Source organism: Chlorocebus sabaeus, chromosome 7 (assembly GCF_047675955.1).
Source record: "Chlorocebus sabaeus isolate Y175 chromosome 7, mChlSab1.0.hap1, whole genome shotgun sequence".
Classification (NCBI taxonomy): domain Eukaryota; kingdom Metazoa; phylum Chordata; class Mammalia; order Primates; family Cercopithecidae; genus Chlorocebus; species Chlorocebus sabaeus.
Window position 1 is genome coordinate 34,253,245 of NC_132910.1, and position 24,292 is coordinate 34,277,536.

General features: G+C 38.9%; 1 protein-coding gene across 50 annotated transcripts in view; it reads right to left on the minus strand.

The window, feature by feature from the left end:
• Nucleotides 1-24,292, minus strand: part of SEC31A (SEC31 homolog A, COPII coat complex component) — an 81,000-nt gene that overhangs the window by 39,363 nt on the left and 17,345 nt on the right. For 18 of the 50 annotated variants that reach the window (XM_007999082.3, XM_007999074.3, XM_007999071.3 and 15 more), the window contains exons 6-16: nt 23,714-23,854; nt 20,995-21,137; nt 19,431-19,530; nt 11,556-11,717; nt 11,207-11,359; nt 8,839-9,075; nt 7,480-7,554; nt 6,723-6,761; nt 5,813-5,890; nt 1,897-1,972; nt 1,159-1,337 (exon numbers count right to left, since the gene is read on the minus strand). In XM_007999082.3, coding sequence (XP_007997273.1) covers nt 1,159-1,337; nt 1,897-1,972; nt 5,813-5,890; nt 6,723-6,761; nt 7,480-7,554; nt 8,839-9,075; nt 11,207-11,359; nt 11,556-11,717; nt 19,431-19,530; nt 20,995-21,137; nt 23,714-23,854 — 1,383 coding nt within the window. The remainder of the gene's footprint in view (nt 1-1,158; nt 1,338-1,896; nt 1,973-5,812; nt 5,891-6,722; nt 6,762-7,479; nt 7,555-8,838; nt 9,076-11,206; nt 11,360-11,555; nt 11,718-19,430; nt 19,531-20,994; nt 21,138-23,713; nt 23,855-24,292) is intronic. The other 32 variants (XM_007999083.3, XM_007999079.3, XM_007999078.3 and 29 more) reach the window with 3 other exon arrangements.

Below are 24,292 nucleotides of genomic sequence, written 5' to 3' on the forward strand. Positions count from 1 at the left end.
AATGGGTCCCAGGCTTAATACCTAGGTGATGAAATAATCTGTACAACAAATCCCCATGACACAAGTTAACTCATAAGTTTGTTAGTTAGATAACAAACCTGCACATGTACCTCTGAACTTAAAGTAAAAGTTAAAAAAAAATTTAGACCCTCTGTGCCAGAAATTCCTCTTCTATGACTACAGTTCAATTTAAATAATCAGAAATTTGTACAAGTCTTTAGGCATAACAAAGGTGTTTATCATTATATAAACAAAGGTGTTTATTTCTATTTGGAAAATACTGGAAACTACCTAAACATAACAAAATAAGGGAAACATTACATCTTCTTACCATAAAATATTATAGAGCAATTAAAAAAAATTTTTTTTTTTTTTGAGACAGAGTCTTGCACTGTTGCCTGGGCTGGAGTGCAATGGCGTGATCTCGGCTCACTGAAACCTCTGTCTCCCAGGTTCAAGCGATTCTCCTGCCTCAGCCTCCCTAGCAGCTTGGATTATAGGCGCCCGCCACCACGCCCAGCTAATTTTTGTATTTTTAGTACAGACAGGGTTTCACCATGTTGACCAGGCTGGTCTTGAACTCCTGACCTCATGATCTGCCCGCCTTGGCCTCCCAAAGTGCTGGAATTACAGGCATGAGCCACCGCGCCCGGCCACAATTAAAAATTTTAATAAGGCCAGGCACAGTGGCTTACGCCTGTAATCCCAGCACTTTGGGAGGCCGAGGAGGGCGGACCCCCTGAGGTCAGGAGTCCGAGACCAGCCTGACCAACATGGTGAAACCCCATCTCTACTAAAAATACAAAAATTATCTAGGCACGGTGGCGGGCGCCTGTAATCCCAGCTACTTGGGAGGCTGAGGCAGGAAAATTGCTTGAACCTGGGAGGTGGAGGCTGCAGTGAGTCAAGATCACACCACTGGACTCTAGCCTGGGTGACACAGCAAGACACCATCTTTAAAATTAATAATATATAACAAAACAACAAAACTAGAATAATCATGCCAAACTGTCAACAACTATTTCCAGGTCAAGGAAATATGAATGAGTTTTTAAAATTCTTTGCTGTTTTCTGCATTTCAGTTATCTATAATAACAGTGTATTGTTTTTATAATTAGAAAGACAAATACATTATTGCTTATTTTTAAAATAACATACCCTGGTAATTTTGCTTTGGGATTTTGCGAAGTATTTCTTCTGGGTTCGAGCCAAGAGTTCTTGTCCACCTGCTATGGCCAATATGATGGCATCGGCCATGCGGTTATCATGTAAACAAAGGTCAACAGCACTCTCAAAATTGCCTGTTAGCAAAGCCTGAGTAATTAAACCATCAATGTCTGCAACAAGAAAATAATACATCCAAGTTAAATAGAGTTTTTGTTACCAAAACCAACAACAAAGTACTACATCTATCAATTTTTATACACATACATGAATGGAGACCACAATACTAATTTCTGACTACTAGTGGATTAATTTCTAACACAAGCTATTGGTATTTATGGAAAAGATCTATAGAAATATGCTGAGATAAATATAAAATAATACATTTTCCAGACTGCTTTAACTGGATTATCAAAGATCACGTAGGTGTCTGAACACACCAGCCTTCCCACGGCACTGATTACATATACTGTACTAAAGGAAAAGTGAGTTCTTTCTCACACTGTACCACCTGTGACAAAACTTTTTTTTTTGAGATAGTGTTTCACTATATTGTCCAGGATAGCCTCAAACTCCTGGGCCCAAGCGATCCTCCTGCCTCAACTTCCCAAGTATCTGGGACTATAGGCATGCACCATGGCACCTGACTTGAAGCATTTTAACTTAAATGCAGGAACTATTTGTTTTCCAATGGTTAAAAAAAATTAGAAATCAAAACCAACAAGTACTTACCCCCACTGACGGAGATATTAAATGTTCCTCCAGATGAGGGTAGAAATTCAGATTCTTCTTTTTCCTCTTTAATGTGCTAAAGAGATGAAAAAAGCAACAATTTAGCCAGAATAAAACTGTGGAATGATTTACTGACAAAAAAAAATTTACACATGATTCTTCATCTACAGACTAGATGACATACCAAGTTATTCCAGAAAAGTTCTCAGATCCAAATTTACACTAAGATCTATGACTTCCCTAAATATTACCTCCCATTACATAATCATAAATAAAATCCAAGGTCATGAAGAATACTGGTTAAGCAGGCTGGGCACAGTGGCTCACATCTGTAATCTCAGCACTTCAGGAGGCCAAGGCGGGCAGGTCACTTGAGGTCAGAAGCTCGGGACCAGCCATGCCCAACATGGTGAAACCCCATATCTACTAAAAAGACAAAACTAGCCGGGCATGGTGGTGCGTGCTTGTAATCCCAGCATTTTGGGAGGCTGAGGCAGGCAGATCACAAGGTCAGGAGATCAAGACCATCCTGGCCAACATGGTGAAATCCCATCTCTACTAAAATAAAAAAAATTGACCAGGTGCAGCGGCTCATGCCTGTAATCCCAGCACTTTGGGAGGCCGAGGAGGGCAGATCACGAGGTCAGGAGATTGAGACCATCCTGGCCAACATGGTGAAACCCCATCTCTACTAAAAACACAAAAATTAGCTGGTGGTGGTGGTGGTGGTGTGCACCTGTAGCCCCAGCTACTCGGGAGGCTGAGGCAGGAGAATCACTTGAACCCAGGAGGTGGAGGTTGCAGTGAGCTGAGATTGTGCCACTGCACATCAGCCTGGCGACAGAGCAAGACTCCGCTTCAAAAAAAAAAAAAAAAAAAACAAAGAAAACACTATTAAACAAACTAACGTGTACATATTCATTACTGGTATCTCAGTAATGAAGCCGAAGAATCTTTGTTTTCTTAGGTAACTATGAGTGGCTCAAAATATGGAAAATATATTTTTATTTTTATTTATTTAATTTTATTTTTTGAGAGGGAGTCTTGCTCTGTCTCCCAGGCTGGAGTGCAGTGGTGCAATCTCAGTTCACTGCAAACTCTGCCTCCTGGGTTCATGCCATTTTCCTGCCTCAGCCTCCTGAGTAGCTGGGACTATAGGTGCCTGCCACCATGCCCGGCTAATTTTTGTATTTTTAGTAGGGACAGGGTTTCACCATGTTAGCCAGGATGGTCTCAATCTCCCGAACTCGTGATCTGTCCTCCTCAGCCTCCCAAAGCGCTGGGATTACAAGCGTGAGCCACCATGCCAGGCTGGAAAATATATTTTAAAATTACACTATTTTAAAATTTTAAAACAAACCTGCTTTTACACATCTAAGAATTCCTGTCCACTACATTTGATTATAAGGTGCTTTTGTTTTAACTGAATCATAAAAAAAAAAGAATAAAAAATCACTTGGTATCCACAACATAAAAGCAATATATTATTTATTAATACACTTAAATTCAAGTATACATTTCGTTTTCACTCAAATTAGTCATACCTGGAGCAGTGGGCTAGTCTGGTAAAAATAAACACAGTTCTGTTATAATTTCTGAGACTACCTGCAAGACTGATTAAAAATAAACTCAATGTTTTCTTTAGAAAAAATATAATGGAAGCATTTTGTAGGCAAATAATTTTAAACGCTTTCTCTCCTATGCATAAAAATTCAAAATAAGACCAAAATATATCAGAGATTAGAGATAAATTTTTAAAGAAAAACACAGCTTTCTTACATGAGATGAAATATCTATCTTCCGTGCTACATTATCTACACATCTGAATGTAAATATCTAGTATTCAAGGTCAGTGGCACTTTACAACTGGGTAATTTTAATGCAGAGTACAGCACTGCACCATCTGCAAATACACTTAATTATTAATGTTGACTATTACAGGAGAATATCTATAACCCTAATTCCCTTTCCCCAACTAAAGAGAAGCATTTGGAATTTAAAAACTCCAAGAAATTAAGAATTTAAGTTATTCACATTAAGGAATAAATCAGACACACTGATCTAATTATATTCACTAACAAACTTGCATAAAAATACTTTTTTTTTTTTGAGACAGAGTCTCACTCTGTCACCCAGGCTGGAGTGCAGTGGTGCATTCTCAGCTCACTGCAAGCTCCACCTCCCTCCCGGGTTCACGACATTGTCCTGCCTCAGCTTCCCGAGTAGGGACCCACCACCACGCCTGGTTAATTTTTTGTATTTTCAGTAGAGATGGGGTTTCACCGTGTTAGCCAGGATGGTCTCAATCTCTTGACCTCGTGATCTACCTGCCCTGGACTCCCAAAGTGCTGGGATTACAGGCATGAGCCACCGCGCCCGGCCATTTTTCTTTTTTTTTAAGTCACTATTTCTCCAATTCGCTTTCTAGAAATGACTTATCCTTATTTATGGACTTCTGAACTAGATATAAGGTCAAAAAATGCACAATTTATTAGGTAATGAGTGCCTTCAATGTGTAAGCTACTATGAAACAAATAGCTCATCAAGACAAAGGGGAAGATTTTATCTCCTTAAACACATTTTTTCAAAGAACCAAAGTACACATTGATGACTACTATTTCATTAAATGCATATTTTCCTTACCTATTATTCATGAGTGCATTCCCAAATGACCCTCTATTTGATAATACATAGTCTACCTGTACATAAATGAAAGTACATTTCTCTATGTATCTTACAATTCTGTTTAAATATTCTCAAAATTAGTTCTTTTCTTTTTTAAATCAGACAAGGTCTTGCTCTGTCACCCAGGCTGGAATGCAATGGTGTGATCATAGCTCACTCCAACCATGAACTCTTGGGTTCAAGTGATCCTACCTCAGCCTCCCAAATAGGTAGGACTACAGGCATGTGCCATCCTGCTGGGTTAATTTGTTTTTGTTTTTTTAGAGATGGGGTCTCACTATGTTGTCCAGGCTAGTCTTGAATTCCTAGCCTCAATTAATCCTCCCACCTTGGGCTCCCAAAGTGCTGGGATTACAGGCATGAGCAAACATCATGCCTGGCCTAGTTCAAATTTTTAGTAAGATTTTATCCACATTCTTTATTCTCTTGTTAATAAACTCTAGGAGATCCACTTCTAAGGAGAATGATTTTTGCAATCATCTTGTAATAGACTAAATTTACTGAATTATTTTTACAACTTAGTAAAAAATTATACAAAACATTCCATAGTCAAGATATTGCAAAGAACAATGAAAAAGCCAAAGATGAGATGAGAAGAACTTGTTGATTTTCCAAGATGATATAAAATTAGAAAGCAAGAAAAGTAAATTATAGATTTGTTCATTAGTGGTTAAAAAAAAAACACCCAGAAAATTAAAAGGAAAAATTAATGATGTAACTCTGTGTTCAAGGACTCTTCTTAATTATTTACAAAAATTATCAACTAAGGACACATTTATTGAAAATCATGACAGTAAGTTTAGTGAAATATCCTTTACTTCAACTCCATGTTCAGTACTAATTCAGAGGCCTATGCCACTGATAGTTGGCCCAAAATTATAGGCCAAGAAAAGACATTAACTTCACATGCAACACAATGAGGATTTCTGAATAAAATCTCTTTTCAGTTTGACATCCTGATAGTCATCTGACCAAATTATGTTAATCTCACATCAACTGTTAGTTTTAAACCATATAATCCAGAAACAAGGTTGGAGAACAAGAGTCTGGAGATGATACTTTTATCAGTATAGGTAAATAGATTCCTATCCTAAACATCTCAAAGAAAACAATTTATTTCAACTTAATTTTGCCACAAGTAGTCAAGAAAATTTTTCTTATTTTAATGTGAGATACACAAATATCACAAATTTGTTCAGTATAATATGAAAAAAAAAAAAATAATAAGTACCTCTCCCAAGAGCTGCTCTTCAGCAGCAGGGCTCTCCTCCCCATCACTCTGTGCTACTTGGTCAGAGTCTTTAAGAGCCTTTGGTACACAAAACAATTACAGGGGAAGGTGAAAAATGTAGCATTAAAAGGCTGTTAGTGAACCAGGAAGACAAAAGACCCAACCAACAACATTCAGAGCTAGTTTAATCATAAGAAGCAACAGTGAGTAAATTTATTTGAGAATCACCATTAAAGGAAAAGTAAAGAACTATTACTGCTAACACTTTCCCATTCTTTTTTTTTTTTTTTTTTTTTTGAGACAGTCTTACTCTATCTATCACCCAGGCTGGAGGTCAATGGCACGATCCCGGCTCACTGCAACCTCCGCCTCCCAGTTCAAGCAATTCTCCTGCCTCAGCCTCCCAAGTAGCTGGGATTGCAGGCATGTGCTACAACACCCGGCTAATTATTGTATTTTTAGTAAAGACAGGATTTCACCATGTTGGTCAGGCTGGTCTTGAACTCCTGACCTCGTGATCTGCCCTCCTCGGCCTCCCAAAGTGCTGGGATTACAGGCGTGAGCCACCGCACCCAGCCCACTTTCCCATCAATTTTTTTTTCCCCGGCAAAAAAACAAACAAACAAAAAACAACAACAACAAAAACTTTATCTTAAGTATTTGAGTAGTCATTAATTCTGTTTTTCCTCCTTTACAAAATTCAAATATGTATGTCAAGAGAAAGGAATGCTCCACCAGCTAAGTTCATGCTATTTTAAAAATGAGAATTATTAACTTATTAAAATATCTAGAATAAGCATTTATTTTTATACTATGAACCATAAAACACAAATTTCTTAAATGATATTTCCTTCTTTGTTATGACCTAGCCAAAGTTTTAGAAGGTAGCTATTTTTAAAGGCCTTCTTACCACATCGGCTCCATCCACTTTGTTCAAGGCCAAAGCAATCTGAAATAAAAATAACAGCTCACCTACTACATGGAATTCTATTTCAGAGCATCCAGCAAATGTTCACCTCTTGCTTCTCACTGGCAAAAATCCACAAAAGTTCTTATAGGAATAGTATGTTTAAAAAAACAATAAAAGCTATAACTGGTTCTCCATGGTTCTAGCTTCTTTCACACGGAAGTGATTAGAAATAATCTGACAATCATTCTATTTCCTCATTTTCTGCCATCAGGCATGCAAGTATAACTTTCATATATTAATCTCTTACAAGCCTAAAAAAGTTACAGCCTCAAGAAGTTTAGACTACTAATAAAGTTAAATATAAAACTCTAAAGGAGTGAGCAAAGACACAGCCACTAAAGAGTGGGGTTGTGATGTGATCTTAGTTCTGCTGGACATCAAAAGAGCACTAAACTTCAATATGCACTTACAGTGCACGGTATACCTCTACCACACATGCAACAACCTGCAATGTTACAGAAAACTCTAGTCATTTCCAAAGAATGATGAAAGGCTAATACAAGTATGTATTCAAAACTCTGGCAACCACTGTGGGTAATAATGGAGAATAAAAAAAGAAAAAAGAAAAAATGCTGGCAACCAAACACAAATTAGTATTAAATGTTTATTGGGTGATTTAAGATAATCTGTGTCGAACTTTATTTTTTTGAAGTGTGATTCATAAACCGCATGCCATCTAACTTTCCTGAAAGTTTACCTTCTTTCCTAGATCTTCTTTCTTGTATCCTAGAAGTTCAAGGTATTTTCCACGAGAATCATCCTCAAAGTTCACCTTTTAAAAAAAAGACATATTCTTAAAAGAAAGACCTACATTTAAAGGTCAACTTTTTATAAGAATGAATCAAATTCCAAAGAGAATTATTAAAATTATCTGAAGTCTACATTCTAAAGATTCATTGTTAGAACGAATCTAAAGAATAGTGGGGCTGGGCGCGGTGGCTCAAGCCTGTAATCCCAGCACTTTGGGAGGCCGAGACGGGTGGATCACGAGGTCAGGAGATAGAGACCATCCTGGCTAACACGGTGAAACCCCGTCTCTACTAAAAAAATACAAAAAACTAGCCGGGCGAGGTGGCGGGCGCCTGTAGTCCCAGCTACTCGGGAGGCTGAGGCAGGAGAATGGCGTAAACCCGGAGGTGGAGCTTGCAGTGAGCTGAGATCCGGCCACTGCACTCCAGCCTGGGCGACAGAGCGAGACTCCGTCTCAAAAAAAAAAAAAAAAAAAAAAAGAATAGTGGGTTTTCTGGTTTTTTATTTGGAGACCCAGCCTCAGGAGGTCCTGAGAACATGTGCCCAGAATCATTTTTTAAAATCATATTTTAAAAAAACTTATTTTTTAAAAATAAGTTGTTTTTTAATAGTAAATATACTAGTAATTAATTACCCTGGTTGAATAAAGTTTACTTTTGAACAGTAAGTTTTTTAAATACAAACTTATGTTCAAAGGTTAAACTGATACAAAACTCAAACTATGTGGAATATTCTATGTCCTAAAATTCTTTCCCCAAATTATTACAAAATATAAATTCTTTAATTTTAGACTTTAACCTACCGTATTCAAGACTGCTTTACTTGAAAAATCAGTACTGTATAAAGAAATAGACATTCCAGTGCAGGCAAAATGACCAACAAGAAAATTCTATTTGTTACTCTATTCTAACTCCTCTTAAAGTAAAAGGAAAAATGCCTCCAACCTCTCTCCTCTATTCCTCTTCCTTTTTCCATTTTCCTTAATTAGATCTAATATAGATATTAAATATTCTATGTTTTCATTATAGTAAACTCTATGTACTAATCTTCAAAATAGGTATGCTGACTATGTCTCTCTCCTCTAAACAGATCTATTTTTGTTTTCTTATTAAAAATGTATTTCGTATTACACTTTTCAAAGTAGAGAAGGAAAAACTCTGGACACAGGTTGTATGCTTCTTAATTTCATGATGAATTGCTGAAATCACACTTTTTCAATTCTTTAAAAGGAAGACAGATTTAGAATATAATGGAACAGTTAAATTTGCAGATAATGAAATAATACAGCCTAAAATAGCAACTTTACCTTCAAAAAGGACCACACATTTTTCTCAAATTCAGTCTGAGAAGCATCAATTTTTTTTTGGCAATAATTGATAAATCCTTGTGACTGCACAGCCTGCTGAAGTTGGTCTGACCGGCTGAGGAACTCCTTTTCTGTTACAACCTGACTGACGAACACATGGTGCTGCTGCTGCTGCTGCTCAGCTCCCTGATGAGAAGGCATTCTAACATTCTCAAATGTAACCAGTTTGCCTCCAAACTATAAAAGAGAGAATGAACAAACTCAGTGTTAACCCGAGGATATGGCCAAAAACAGTGCTTATAAAGTGGCCTAAACAGATAATCTGGATGAAATTAGTTGATACTACCTCTCATGCGCCACAGTCTGACATCATTTCAATTTCTGTTCTAGATGAAATGTACTTTTTTTTTTTTTTTTTTTTGAGACAGAGTTTCACTCTTAGTCACCTAGGCTGGAGTGCAAAGGCGGGATGTTGGCTCACTACAACCTCTGCCTCCTGGGTTCAAGTGATTCTCCTGCCTCAGCCTCCTAAGTAGCCGGGATTATAGGTGCCGGCCACACGCCTGGCTAATTTTTGTATTTTTAGTAGACAGGGTTTCACCATGTTGGCCAGGCTGGTCTTGAACTCCAAACCTCAAGTGATCCACCCAGATACAGAAGACCAGATAGGATGATGAGAAGATTAAGCAGATCCAAAGAACAGACTTATGAGTGACATAAAACATATTCGAAGGTCTATTTTAGGAAGATTAATCTTGGAATATGTAGTAAAGATTAGAGAGGAAAAAGACAAGCAACAAATATGCAATCAAGCTATTAGAAGTCTGGTGTGAAAGAGGGAAAGTGTCAGCAATGTAAAAGGAAGAAAGAAACAAACAAAAAGTGCTAGAGAGGATGTGGAGAAACTAGAACCCTTGTGCACTATTAGTGAGAATGTAAAATGGTAAAGCTGCTATAAAACGGTAGAGAGGTTCTTCAAAAACTTAAAAATAGAACCATCGTATGATCCAGCAATCCCACTTCTGGGTATATGTCTCAAAAAACTGAAAACAGGATCCCAAAACGATAATTACAAACCCATGTTCACCACAGTATTTATTCACAATAGCCAAAAGATGGAAGCAACCAAAATGACCATCAAATGAAAGGATAAAAAAAATGTGATATATATACACAATGCAATATTATTTGGCCTGTAAAAAGAAGTAAATTCTGTCATGCTACAACACAAATAAACCTTGAGGACATTAAGCTAAGTAAAATAAGCCAGCCACAAAAAGACAAGTACTGCATGATTCCATTTATATGAGTAATTTAAAGTAGTAAAACTCCTAGCAACAAAGTAGAATGTGGTTACCAGGGATTCAAGGGAAAGAGGAAATGCGGAGCTGCTGTTCAAGGGCACAGAGTTTCAGTTTTGCAAGATGAAAAAGTTCTAGAGATCTGTTGCACAACAACATGTATATAGTTAACACTACTGTAGTATATATTTAAAAATGGTTGTAGTGTATATTTAAAATGGTTGAGATAGTAAATTTTATATTACGCATTTTTTACAATAAAAAAAGCTGACAATTAAAAAAGAAAGCTAAAAGGATGAAGAGGAGGGAGGACACTCCCTGTGAAAAGAAAAGAGAAGAGAAGAGAAAAGAAAAAAAGAAGGGAGGGAGGGAGCGAGGGAAAGAGCTAGAGAGACAGAGATAGAGAGAGAGAGAGAAGGAAGACACATTTTAAAAAAAGGGAGGAGGGCCTGGTACAGTGACTCATGCCTGTAATCCCAGCACTTTGGGAGGCCGAGGCAGGTGGATCACCTGAGGTCAGGAGTTCGAGACCAGCCCCAGTCAACATGGTAAAACCGCATATCTACTAAAAATACAAAAATTAGCCAGGTGTGGTGGCGTGCACCTGTAATTCCAGCTACTCAGGAGGCTGAGGCAGGAGAACTGCTTGAACCCAGGAGGTGGAGGTTGCAGTGAGCCGAGATTGCGCCACTGCACTCCACCCTGGGCAACAGAGCAAGACTCTGTCTAAAATTAAAAAAAATTAAAAAAAAAAAAAAAGTGGGGGGAAGAACATAGAGTGTTGGCTACACAACAACAATGTAAATGTACTTAATGCCATTGAACTGTACATTTGAAAATGGATAAAATGATAAATTTTATGTATATTTTACCATGTTTTTAAAAAAGGGAAAAAAAAGAGTAGGTTCCAGTTTTTCAGAGAAATCATTTTGAATGATGAAATACCCACAAATACATCTTAAATCCCAACTTAAACCCCGACTTCTTCCATCAGAGTGATCCTGTAATAACACTTTGGTATAAAAAGTCCTTTGTGACTATGGACCATAAAAACAAAATCCACCTACTGAAAAAGAAGCACCAACAGGCCTTCGAATCCACTTGGGCGGCTTCTTCAGAGGCAGCACTATACTATGCTGAGCAGTCTGCTGTGGAATTTGTAATGGAGGAAGGGGCTGTCCTGTGCCAAAGGGATCAAGATTCCCAAAAGATGATGAAAGCTAAAAAAGATTAATAACATGAGAATCTGACCATACACAAACTATCTTTCATTTTTTTCCAGTCATATCCAAAAAAATTTTTGATCACAATTGTCCAATTAACCAGCACTGTTAATCAGTGAAGTCATTTCAAAATATTACACAACATGTTCTTTTTTCAGGCATTATAATAGAAAACTTTAACACTTCCTATTACCTTGTCAACTTGTTTCTGTCTTAAACCGTCTGTGCTTCCTCCCATGATAGAATAAACACTGACACGCCCATCAAACGAAGCAGCTGATAAGACAGCAGGATTTCGGGGACACCACTGAATATCGAAGCACCACTGTGTGTTGGTGGGAAGTTCATATAACACCTAGGCCAACAAAAAACAAACAACAACACTCAGAAAATGGTATGGTGTGGGGAAAAGAAAGAGAGATCAGACTGTTATGGTGTCTATATAGAAAGAAGTAGACATGAGACTCCATTTTGTTCTGTATTTGAGATGCTGTTAATCTGTGACCCTACTCCCAACCTTGTCCTTGCAAGAGACATGTGCTGTAGTGACTCAATAAATACTGAGGGAACTCAGAGACCGGTGCCTGCATGGGTCCTCTGTATGCTGAGCGCCGGTCCCCTGGGCCCACTTTTTCTTTCTCTATACTTTGTCACTTTGTCTCATTTCTTTTCTCAAGTCTCTCATTACACCTAACAAGAAACGCCCACAGGTGTGGAGGGGCAGGCCACCCCTTCATCTGGTGCCCAACGTGGGTGCTTTTCTCTAAGGTGAAGGTACGCTCGAGCGTGGTCATTGAGGACAAGTCGACGAGAGACTCCCGAGTATGTCTACAGTCAGCCTTGCGGTAAGCTCCTGCGCTCGGAAGAACCTAGGGTAACAATGGGGCAAACTAAAAGTAAATATGCCTCTTATCGCAGCTTTATTAAAATTCTCTTAAAAAGAGGGGGAATTAAAGTCTCTACCAAAAATCTAATTACGCTATTCCAAACAATAGAACAGTTTTGCCCATGGTTTCCGGAACAGGGAACTTTAGATCTAAAAGACTGGGAAAAAATTGGCAAAGAATTAAAACAAGCAAGCAGGGAAGGTAAAATCATCCCACTCACAGTATGGAATGATTGGGTCATTATTAAAGTAGCTTCAGAGCCGTTTCAAACAGAAGAAGATAGCGTTTCAGTTTCTTATGTCCCTGAAAGCTGTGCAGTATATTGTCAAAGAGGCAGGGATAGAATCCCGGAAAGGAACAGAAAGTTCACATTGTAAATGTGTAGCAGAGCCGGTAATGGCTCGGTCAATGCAAAATGTTGATGATAATCAATTACAGGAGGTGATATATCCTGAAATGTTAAAGTTAGAAGAAAAAGGTCCAGAATTAGCAGAGCCATCAGAGTCTAACCCACAATGGCCAACTCCTCTTACAGCAGCTTAGATGCCTGTAACTTTACAACCTCAAATGCAGGTTAAACAAGTACAAACTCCAAAAGAAGATCAAACAGAAAAAGATAAGAGTCTCTGTCATGGCAATGCCAATCCAAATAGTGTCCACAATATCAGCCGATAGAAAGTAAGACCCAGCTGCCAGTAGCCTATTAATACTGGCCACCAGTTGAATTTCAGTATTGGCTGCCCCCAGAAAATCTGTAGGGACAGCCAGGAATGTTTCCAGCGCCACAGGGCAGGGTGCTATAGCCTCAGCTGCCCACCATGAGACTTAATCCTACAGCACCGTCTAGTGGACAGGGTAGTGCATTACATAAAATTATTGATGAGGCAAGAAAACAAGGAGATAATGAAGCGTGGCAATTCCCAGTAATATTAGAATCAAGACCATCTGGAGAAGGGGCCCAAGAGGGAGAGCCTCCCGTAGCTGAAGCCAGATATGAGTCCTTTTCTATAAAAATGCTAAAAGAAATGAAAGAGGGAGTAAAACAGTATGGACCCAACTCTCCTTACGTGAGAACATTATTAGATTCCATTGCTCATGGACATAGACTCATTCCTTATGATTGGGAGATTCTGGCAAAATCATCACTCTCACCCTCTCATTTTTTACAATTTAAGAGTTGGTGGATTGATGGGGCACAAGAACAGGTCCGAAGACATAGGACTGCTAATCTTCCAATTAACATAGACGTAGATCAACTATTAGGAATAGGTCAAAATTGGAGCACTGCTAGTCAACAAGTAATAATGCAAAATGAGGCCATTGAGTAAATTAGGGCTATCTGCCTCAGGGCCTGGGAGAAAATTCAAGACCCAGAAACCGCCTGCCCCTCCTTCAATACAATAAGACAAGGCTCTAAAGAGCCTTACCCTGATTTTGTAGCAAGGCTTCAAGATGCTGCTCAAAACTCAGTATCAATCGGCTCAAAGGGCAGCGTTGGTTGCAGTCATTAAGTGTTACAAGATTTTAATCAACCTGTTAATATTGTATCAGATTCTGCATATGTAGTACAGGCTACAAGGGATGCTGAGACAGCTCTAATTAAATAGAGCATGGATGATCAGTTAAACCAGCTATTCAATTTATTACAACAAACTGTAAGAAAAAGGAATTTCCTATTTTATATTACTCATATTCGAGCATACACTAATTTACCAGGACCATTAACTAAAGCAAATGAACAAGTTGACTTACTGGTATCCTCTGCATTCATAAAAGCACAAGAACTTCATGCTTTGACTCATGTAAATGCAGCAGGGTTAAAAAACAAATTTGATATCACACGGAAACAGGCAAAAGATATTGTACAACAACCCAGTGTAAAGTACTATACCTGCCCACTCAAGAGGCAGGAGTTAATCCCAGAGGTCTGTGTCCTAACGCGTTACGGCAAATGGATGTTACACAGGTACCTTCATTTGGAAAATTATCATATGTTCATGTAACAGTTGATACTTATTCACATCTCATATGGGCAACCTGCCAGACAGGAGAAAGTACTTCCCATGTTAAAAAAACATTCATTATCTTGTTTTGCTGTAATGGGAGTTCCAAAAAAAATTAAAACTGACAATGGACCAGGATATTGTAGTAAAGCTTTCCAAAAATTCTTAAATCAGTGGAAAATTACACACACAACAGGAATTCCTTCTAATTCCCAAGGTCAGGCCATAGTTGAAAGAACTAATAGAACACTCAAAACTCAGTTAATTAAACAAAAAGAAGGGGGAGACAGTAAGGAGTGTACCACTCCTCAGATGCAACTTAATCTAGCACTCTATACTTTAAATTTTTTAAACATTTATAGAAATCAGACTACTACTTCTGCTGAACAACATCTTACTGGCAAAAAGAACAGCCCACATGAAGGAAAACTGATTTGGTGGAAAGACAACAAAAATAAGACATGGGAAATAGGGAAGGTGATAACCTGGGGAAGAGGTTTTGCTTGTGTTTCACCAGGAGAAAATCAGCTTCCTGTTTGGATACCCACTAAACATTTGAAGTTCTACAATGAACCCATCGGAGATGGAAAGAAAAGCACCTCCACGGAGACAGAAACACCGCAATCGAGCACCATTCACTCGCAAGATGAACAAGGTGGTGATATCAGAAGAAAAGATGTGCAGGAAGTCAGGGACCCTGAACGAAGGGACCAGCTGAAGCCACCGCAGAAAAACATAAAATGTTAAGATTTCAAGGACACTTATTAGTTCCCCAAATTAATGCTTTTATAATTTCCTATGTCTGTCTTTAATCTCTTAATCCCATCATCTTCTTTGTAAGCTGAGGAGGATGTATGTCACCTCAGGACCCTGTGATGATTGTGTTAACTGCACAAATCGTTTGTAGAGCATGTGTGTTTGAATAATATGAAATCTGGGCATCTTGAAAAAAGAACAGGATAACAGCGATGTTCAGAGAACAATGGAGGTAACCTTGAACTGGCCGCCGGTGAGCTGGATGGAACAGAGCCATATTTCTCCTCTTTTTAAAAGCAAATAGAAAAAATGTCGCTGAATTCTTTTTTTCAGCAAGGAACATCCCTGAGAAAGAGAATGTGTTCTGAGGGTAGGCCCATAAACGACCCCCTCAAGGCGTGCTGTCTTTTAAGGTCAAAGTCCAAGGGATGAAATAAGCCCTAGTCTCCTGTAGCACTCTCAGGCTTAGTAGGATGAGAAAATTCCCGCCTAATAAAGTTTGGTCAGACAGGTTGTCTGCTCTCAAACCCTGTTTCCTGATAAGATGTTATCAATGACAATGCAATTTTAATTTTAATTTTAACGCCATCCGGGGGCAGTGATCTCATGTGTTGGTACCAGAAATTGAGGCAACTGCAGGAGGTGCTGATGGCCTTGCAAATCTTAACCCTGTCACTTCGGTTAAAACCATCTGAAGTACTACTATTGTAGATTTCATATGAATCCTTGTGTGCCTGTTCTGTTTGCTGTTAGTCTGCTGGTATACCCAACAGTTCCAAAGAGACAGCGACCATCGAGAACGAGCCATGATGACAATGGTGGTTTTGTTGAAAAGAAAAGGGGGAAATGCGGGGAAAAGAAAGAGATCAGACTGTTACTGTGTCTATATAGAAAGAAGTAGACATAAGACACTCCATTTTGTTCTGTATTTGAGATGCTGTTAATCTGTGACCCTGCCCCCAACTCTGTCCTTGTAAGAGACACATGCTGTGGTGACTCAAGGTTTAACGGATTTTGGGCTGTGCAGGGTGTGCTTTGTTAAACAAGTGCCTGAAGGCAGTATGCTTGTGAAAAGTCATCACCATTCTCTTAATCTCAAGTACCCAGGGACACGCACACTGCCAAAGGTTGCAGGGACCTCTGCCTAGGAAAGCTAGGTATTATTTAAGGTTTCTCCCCATGTGATAGTCTAAAATATGGCCTAGTGGGAAGGGAAAGACCTGATCATCCCCCAGACTGACACCGGTGAAGGGTCTGTGCTGAGGAGGACTAGTATAAGAGGAAAGAAGGTCTCTCGGCAGTTGAGACAGAGAAAAGCATCTATCTCCTGCCCGTCCCTGGGCAATGGAACATCTCAGTGTAAAACCCGATTGTATGTTCTGTTTACTGAGAAAGGAGAAAACCGCCTTAGGGCTGAAAGTGGGCCCTGCTAGCGGCAATGCTGCTCTTTATGCACTAAAAAAGTTTATGGAGATGTTTGCATATGCATATCAAGGCACAGCACTTTTCCTTAAATTTATTCATGTCACAGAGATCTTTATTCATATGTCTTGCTGCTGACCTTCTCTCTACCATAATCCTATTATCCTGTCGCTTCCCTTTTTCTAAGATGGTAAAGATAATGATCAATAAATACTGAGGGAACTCAGAGACCAGTGCCTGCATGGGTCCTCTGTACGCTGAGCGCCGGTCCCCTGGGCCCACTTTTTCTTTCTCTATATTTTGTCTCTGTGTCTCATTTCTTTTCTCAAGTCTCTCGTTCCACCTAACGGGAAACACCCACAGGTGTGGAGGGGCAGGCCACCCCTTCAGTATGGCCACTTCGTAACCAAAACACCTGAATGAACGTGGTCAACAAGTATAGCTAAATTGAACAACTTTTTGTAGAAAGTATCTGTAGCCAGGAAAAAGAATACTAAGATTTTTTAAAGTACAAGAATGATTCATTATGATGACCTATTCTGATTAACAGGAATGTGACTTAAAATTTCAATCGGATTTGAATAAACACATTTTAAAAACTGAGGTTCTTGTGTTCAAAATAGTGGATGCATTTGAAAAACCAGCACACTCTATTAGAGTCACCTTTTTTATTTTTTGCAACAGGGTCTTGCTCTGTTGCCCAGGCTGGAGGGCAGTGGCAGCGACCTCAGCTCACTGCAACCTCCACCTCCTGGGCTCAAGCAATTCTCCTGCCTCAGCCTCCCAAGTAGCTGGGATTACAGGCACCCGCCATCATGCCCGGCCAACTTTTGTATTTTTAACAGACACGGGGTTTCACCACGTTGGCCAGGCTTGTCTTGAACTGCTGACCTCAAGTGATCCGCCCGCCTTGGTCTCCCAAAGTGCTGGGATTACAGGCGTGAGCCACCGCACCCGACCTAGAGCCAACTTTTTAAACTCTAAAAGATTAGTGATGTCCTGTCCAATTGTTTTTGTCTAGTAAGACCCAAACAACAACCATATTTAGGTTACTTGAGGATCAAATTTTAAAATCAATCTTGAGAAGGAAGAATTCACTAAGAAATTTGACTTTTAATCACGAGAGAAAACATGTACTGTACACACCCTTCCTATCACTGCAGAATCCTAACAGAATTTGGCATTATCAGCTTCCTTTAGAAAGAAAATGACGGAGAAAGAACTATAGAAAATGACCTATATGAGGCCGGGCATGGTGGTTCACACCTATAATCCTAGCACTTTGGGAGGCTGAGGTGGGCAGACTGCTTGAGCCCAGGAGTTCCAAGACCAGCATGGGGAACATGGCGAAACCCCATCTCTACAAAAACATACAAAAAATTGGCCAGGCATGGTGGTGCATGCCTGTAGTCCCTGCCATCTGGGAGGCTGTGGGAGGACTGACTGAGCCTGGGAGGTCAAGGTTTCAGTGAGCTGTCGTGGTGCCACTGCATTGGGAAACAGAGCAAGACCCTGACAAAAAAATAGTAATAGTAATAAAAAAAAAATAAATAGAAAATGGCTTATACGAAAGCTTTACAATGTAATGCTTGTTGTGAACTCAAAGTTAGTATGGTGGTTAACTGCTATTCATAGAAGCAACACCTTAGGACTTTATGATAAGTCAAATGAACTTAGCTCTGGTTTCATGTGACTTTTTTTTTTTCTTTTTCTTATTTTTATTTTTGAGACAGGGTCTCACACTGATGACTAGGCTGGAGTGCAGTGGCGCAATCACAGCTCACTGGAGTCTTGACCTCCTGGGCTCAAGCGATCCTCCCACCTCAGCCTCCCGAGTGGCTGGGACTACAGAACACGCCACCACAGCCAGCTAATTTTTGTATTTGTTATGGAGATGGGGTTTCGCCAGCCACCCTTGGCCTCCCAAAGTGCTGAGATTACAGGCGTGAGCCACCACACCTGGCCCATGTGACATTTAAAATGTTTCATTTTATTAAAAAATAGAATTAATTGAAAAGGTATTTAGCCTGCTCGTGTCTTTGGTATTTATTTTGTTTGGTAAGATATGCGGTTTGATAAAACTTAGATCATTTATCTATTCCTTATTTGTATTTGAACAAAATCCAATTTTTTAGTTGTAGCATGTACTAAAAGTTTCTTCCTTCAAAGTCCAAGCACATACAACTAATCATAGGCAAAAATTCATCTAATTAAATTATATAACAGAGAAAATGATGACAGAATAGTAAGTTCCATGAATTTTGAATTTACTTGGCAAGGCACAGTGTAAAATTAAGATTTTTGTTATTCATCCTACAAATGATATGCAGTAAGATTTATTAATTTTTTTCTCGTCTCCCCTAATGTTAATGATTCTATTGCTACATCCACGACTCTTAAACCAGAAACCAAATAACTAAAGGGCTTGTTTTAATTTTAACAATATAGATGAAAACTTATCAAAGACACTATTTTATTAGTATTCTATCAAACTACATAAGCACTAGCAATAATCTACCTTCACATAAAAAAGGTAAAAATATAAAAGCTATAATTTATATTCTTGCTTTATCATTCAGAAGAGAGATTGGAAAACTATATCTACCAATTTCCAGAAGTGAAACATGATCCTCAGGAATGGTAAAGCAGACAAAAGATGTAAACCTTGAACAATCCTACATCGAAGATACTGATTCCCATAAATCACATGTGAAATAAATCAAAGTATTTCTGAGTCTAGGTAATAAATACATTATTGGAAATGAGGAGGGGATGATTACTAGTTTAAAATATACTATTTCAATTACTGACTTTTCTGGTTAAAAAGCTGAGCTTAGATTATGTTCCTGATAAAATTGCAGCCAAATAAACACTGCACACACACCTCCACATACTTTTCACATAGTAATCCACTAAAGAATCCACATAGAAAATTTCTTATGTAGCCAGAAGTAACATACTACAAGGGCTACAAGGTTGAGAAACATTTCCTCCCCATACCTCTCCTGTGTTTGGATTGGAGCAGAGAATCTTAGCATCTTTTCCACAGCTCAGTAACAATTCAGGATCTGCCATGCTCCAAGCAATTGCCAAAATCCCCCTATAAAAAACATAAAGGAACAAGGAAATTTTTAATCTTAAGAAAACCAAATCTCAATTATTTCTGCCTAGGCTTTGGAGATTCACACATTGTTAACAGAAATACAATTAAATGCAAAGTTTCAACGCCGGGCGCGTTGGCTCACACCTGTAATCCCAGCTACTCAGGAGACTGAGGCAGGAGAATCATTTGAACCTGGTAGGTGGAGGCTGCAGTGAGCTGAGACCGTGCCACTGCACTTCAGCCTGGGCAACAGAGTGAGACTCCATCTCAAAAATAAGATAAAATTAAAAAAAGAAAAATAAACCAAAAAAGAAAGAAAAATAAAATAAATGCAATATTTTCAGAGGCAACTTAGTAACGTATATGCTATCTGATCATTACAAAGTCATAGATGTTCAATATAGTGCAGTGTATGATAGCAAAAAAGTGAAAACAAATGCCCAACGGACTATTTCACAATAAATTACAGACCACCTTTCAATGAGAAAATATGTAGATAAAAATTATTCTGTACACTTTGGGAGGCCAAGGCAGGAGGACTGTTTGAGGCCAGGAGTTCAAGACCAACCTGGGCAATATAACGACACACTGTCTCTACCAAAAAATTTGAAACTTAGCCAGTTATGGTGGCGTGTGCCTGTAGTTCCAGGCATACTCATGAAGCTGAGGCAGGAGGATTACTTGAGCCCAGAGGCTCACAGCTACAGTGAGCTATGGTGGCTCTATCCTGGGCAAATCAGCAAGATCCCATCTAAAAAATATACTTATCATTTTGTGGAAATCAACTTCTTACCATTATACAGTATTCATGATTAACGAAAAAAGTTATCTAACTATATGCACAAATTATCCCAATTGTATAAAAATTATATTGGGATTATACATGCATACACACACACACGTACGTAACTTAGATAGGTACAGTGAAATGTTTTACCTATGGAAGGGCATGAAATCTAACTGCAGTAAGTCCTTACTTAATGCAGAAACTGTGACTTTACGCAAAACAATGGATAACAAAACCAATTTTAGCATTGACTGATAACTGATATAAACATTAAGTACCTATGGTAGCCAGGCACGGTGGCTCATGCCTGTAATCCCACCACTTTGGGAGGCAAAGGTGGGCGGATCACTTGAGGTCAGAAGTTCGAGACCAGCCTGGCCAACATGGTGAAACCCTATCTCTACTAAAACTATAAAAATTAGCTGAGTATAGTGCTGCATGCATGTAATCCCAGCTACTCAGAAGGCTCAGGCAGGAGAATCGTTTGAATTTGGGAGGCAGAGGTTGCAGTGAACCAAGATCTTGCCACTGCACTCCAGCCTTAGTGACAAGAGGAAAACTCCGTCTAAAAAAAAAAAGTTCCTATGTCCTATGGTATATTTCTGGTCACAAAAACATCACCAACGTGTTCAGAAAATAAACAAATCCAGTTCTTTGGAACAGCAGCATGATACCTGGCATGGTTTTCCAGGACACGAAGTGGAGAGGAAGCAAATCGAAGATCCCACATCTGGATCACTGGTAACCGGTCATCCTCGGAGGCAAGGACCATCTGAGTAGCAATATCAGGATGCCATGCCAACCCAGAACAATGCATCTGCAGATTGTTAAGGTTCACATTTTATGAATCATACCACTTTATGAAAAACCAAACTAAAACGAGAAACATGCCTTTATTGAAACAAATAGTAAAAAAACACCAGCTTTGGCTTATTTTATTTATGATTTACTTATTGTCAGCCAGGCTGGAGTGCAGTAGCGCCATCTCAGCTCACTGCAAACTCCACCTCACCCAGGTTCAAGTGATCCTCCTGCCTCAGTCTCCCGAGTAGCTGGGATTACAGGTGCAAGTCACCATGCCAGCAAATTTTTGTATTTTTAGTCGTTATGAGGTTTTACCATGTTGATCAGGCTGGTCTCGAACTCCTGACCTCAAATGATCCACCCACCTCGGCCTCCCAAAGTGCTGGGATTACAGGCATGAGCCACCGCGCCTGGCCTTAGTTTATTTTAAAAAACAAAACAAAACAAAATGTAAAACTACCAAATTTTATTGAAGAGTCTTGAATGGTAGTCTTAGAAGTAAGATATCTGAATATTTTCTCAATTCATGCAGCTATTTGACACACACAAAACCATTCTGAGTCAGAATAACTGTATACCAAAAACGAGTTTTACTATCAAAACTATAAGTATAAAGAAAATATTTCATTTTATTTATTTATTTTTTTGAGATGGAGTCTCGCTCTGTCACTCAGGCTGGAGTGCAGTATGGCACAATCTCAGCTCACTGCCACCTCCACCTCCAACGTTCAAGTGATTCTCCCACTTCAGCTTTCCCAGTAGCTGGAGTATAGGCACACACCACCATGCCTAGCTAATTTTTTGTATTTTAGTAGAGAAGGGGTTTCACCCTGTTGCCCAGGCTGGTCTTGAACTCCTGAGCTCAGGCAATTTGCCCACCTCGGCCTCCCAAAGTGCTAGGATTGAGCCACTGCACCCGGCCAGTACAGAAAACATTTTATACACATTTAAAATACTTTCGGAAAAATGGAAAAAAAAAAAAAAAAAAGATAAAAGATTAACACATACAGGCTGGGCGTGGTGGCTCACACCTGTAATCCTAGCACTTTCGGAGGCTGAGGCGGGCGGATCACCAGGTGAGGAGTTTGAGACCAGTCTGGCCAACATGGTGAAACCGCATCTCTACTAAAAATACAAAAATTTGCCAGGTGTGGTGGCGGACTCCTGTAATCCCAGCTACTTGGGAGGCTGAGGCAGGAGAATGCCTGAACCCGGGAGGCGGAGGTTGCAGTGCCAAGATTGCGCCACTGCACTCCAGAATGGGAGACAGAGTGAGACTCCATCTCAAAAAAAAACAAAAAACAAAAAAAACCCTTAAAAAAAAAGAAAAAAGATTAAGACACACACAAGACACAAAAAACTCCACACTTTTCCTCTGTTTTATCAGAAAACTCAAGGCAAAATATCTTAAGCAAAAACTACCATTTAAATTTTCATATGGAATAAACTAACATTATTAGGAACTATCTGCAAGTTCAGATTCTATTAAATGTTCCACAAAATGACTAAAATGCTTCTGGTATGGTTTATTCCATTGACATTTCTGTTTTAAAACTCCTGATTCACTTGAAAACAATACTCTGAAGAAGTGTTCTCCCCAATAGTTTTTTGTTGTTATTGTTGTTTTTAAATTACATATGTATACTCCGACTTTTTGCAAACTTATTTTAGAAAATGTCAAACCATGCAATGTACTCATAAACAAAAAAAAAAAGGCTCCAAATTATATCTAAATTATTTTATAGCACCTAATGACATAAAAAAATTAAGATACATTTAAGGTTCAGAATTTAATGTGCTCTATGGGAAGTGCTGGAAATATATTAGCTCATTTTAGCAGTACCTAATCAGAGGAAGAGATGAGGCCAAGAAGTCAAATATTACAAGTTCACAGTGATGAAGTTCCCAGCAGGAAAAATGTTTACATTCTAAGAAAAGCTAAAGATGAATTAAAAAGTTGCTGCAATGGCCAGGCACAGAGGCTCAGGCCTGTAATCCCACCGCTTTGGGAGGCCGAGGCAGGCAGATTATGAGGTCAGGAGTTCGAGACCAGCCAGACCAACATGGTGAAACCCCATCTGTACTAAAAATACAAAAATTAGCCGGGCGTGATTGCGCGTGCCTGTAATCCCAGCTACTTGGGAGGCTGGGGCAGGTGAATTGTTTGAAGCCGGGAGGCAGAGGTTGCAGTGAGCCGAGATTGCGCCACTGCACTCCAGCCTGGGCGACAGACAGAGACTCTGTCTCAAGAAAAAAAAAAAAACAAACAAACAGTTGCTGCAATGTTTTAAAACAGCTAGCAGAGTAAAACAACCAGTATACCATGGAATAAGTTCCTTGATTAACCAATCTCTCTTCATCATTAATATCCAACATATTTATTGGATATGATTTTCCAATTGCCATAAAATCATAAAAATTTTATGATTTTCCCTTAGAAGAAAAAAACATTCATTCTAACATGACTGATTAATGAAAAAACAGGATTTGACTTCACAGAAATTTGATTTCTAGTCAACTCTGACAAACAACACAGAATACTTACAGCAGAAATACAACATGTTCATCACAAGTCAATCACATACTTACTCTGTTACTATGGTCACTGACTTTGATGATTGGTTCATTTTTTCTAAGATCCCATACAGTGGCCCGGCCACTGGGACTGGCTGATGCTAAAATATGCTGAACTTGTCTGTTCCATGCAATGCAGCTGATATCTTCTGGCGGCTACAAGGAATAAACAGTTAATAAAAACTGTTTCTCTATTATAGTCAAATTTAACTGTAAAATTGGATCCTTCATTTTGAAAAGTATATTACTTTAAAATTTGACCCATTTATCCCACAAATTTGCTTTATAGTCCTACATCTCTATATTCTCAACACATACAATTATACGATTTAAAGTGCAGGTACATGCCATTTCAAGTGTATTATCTTGTTTAATAATATCTCATTCAACAAGAATTTTATTGAATTCCTGCTATAAACCAAGTACTGTTTACTTTGCAACTGGTGCAAGGTAGATCATGGACCACAAAGTAGATGTTGGTGACTATGACAGAAAACTAAGCAGGGCAAAATTACAGCCTAGACCATTAGCAAAATACCTTTATAAATGGCAGTGCATATGCTATCATTATGCTACCTCTCAGATTGCCAAAAT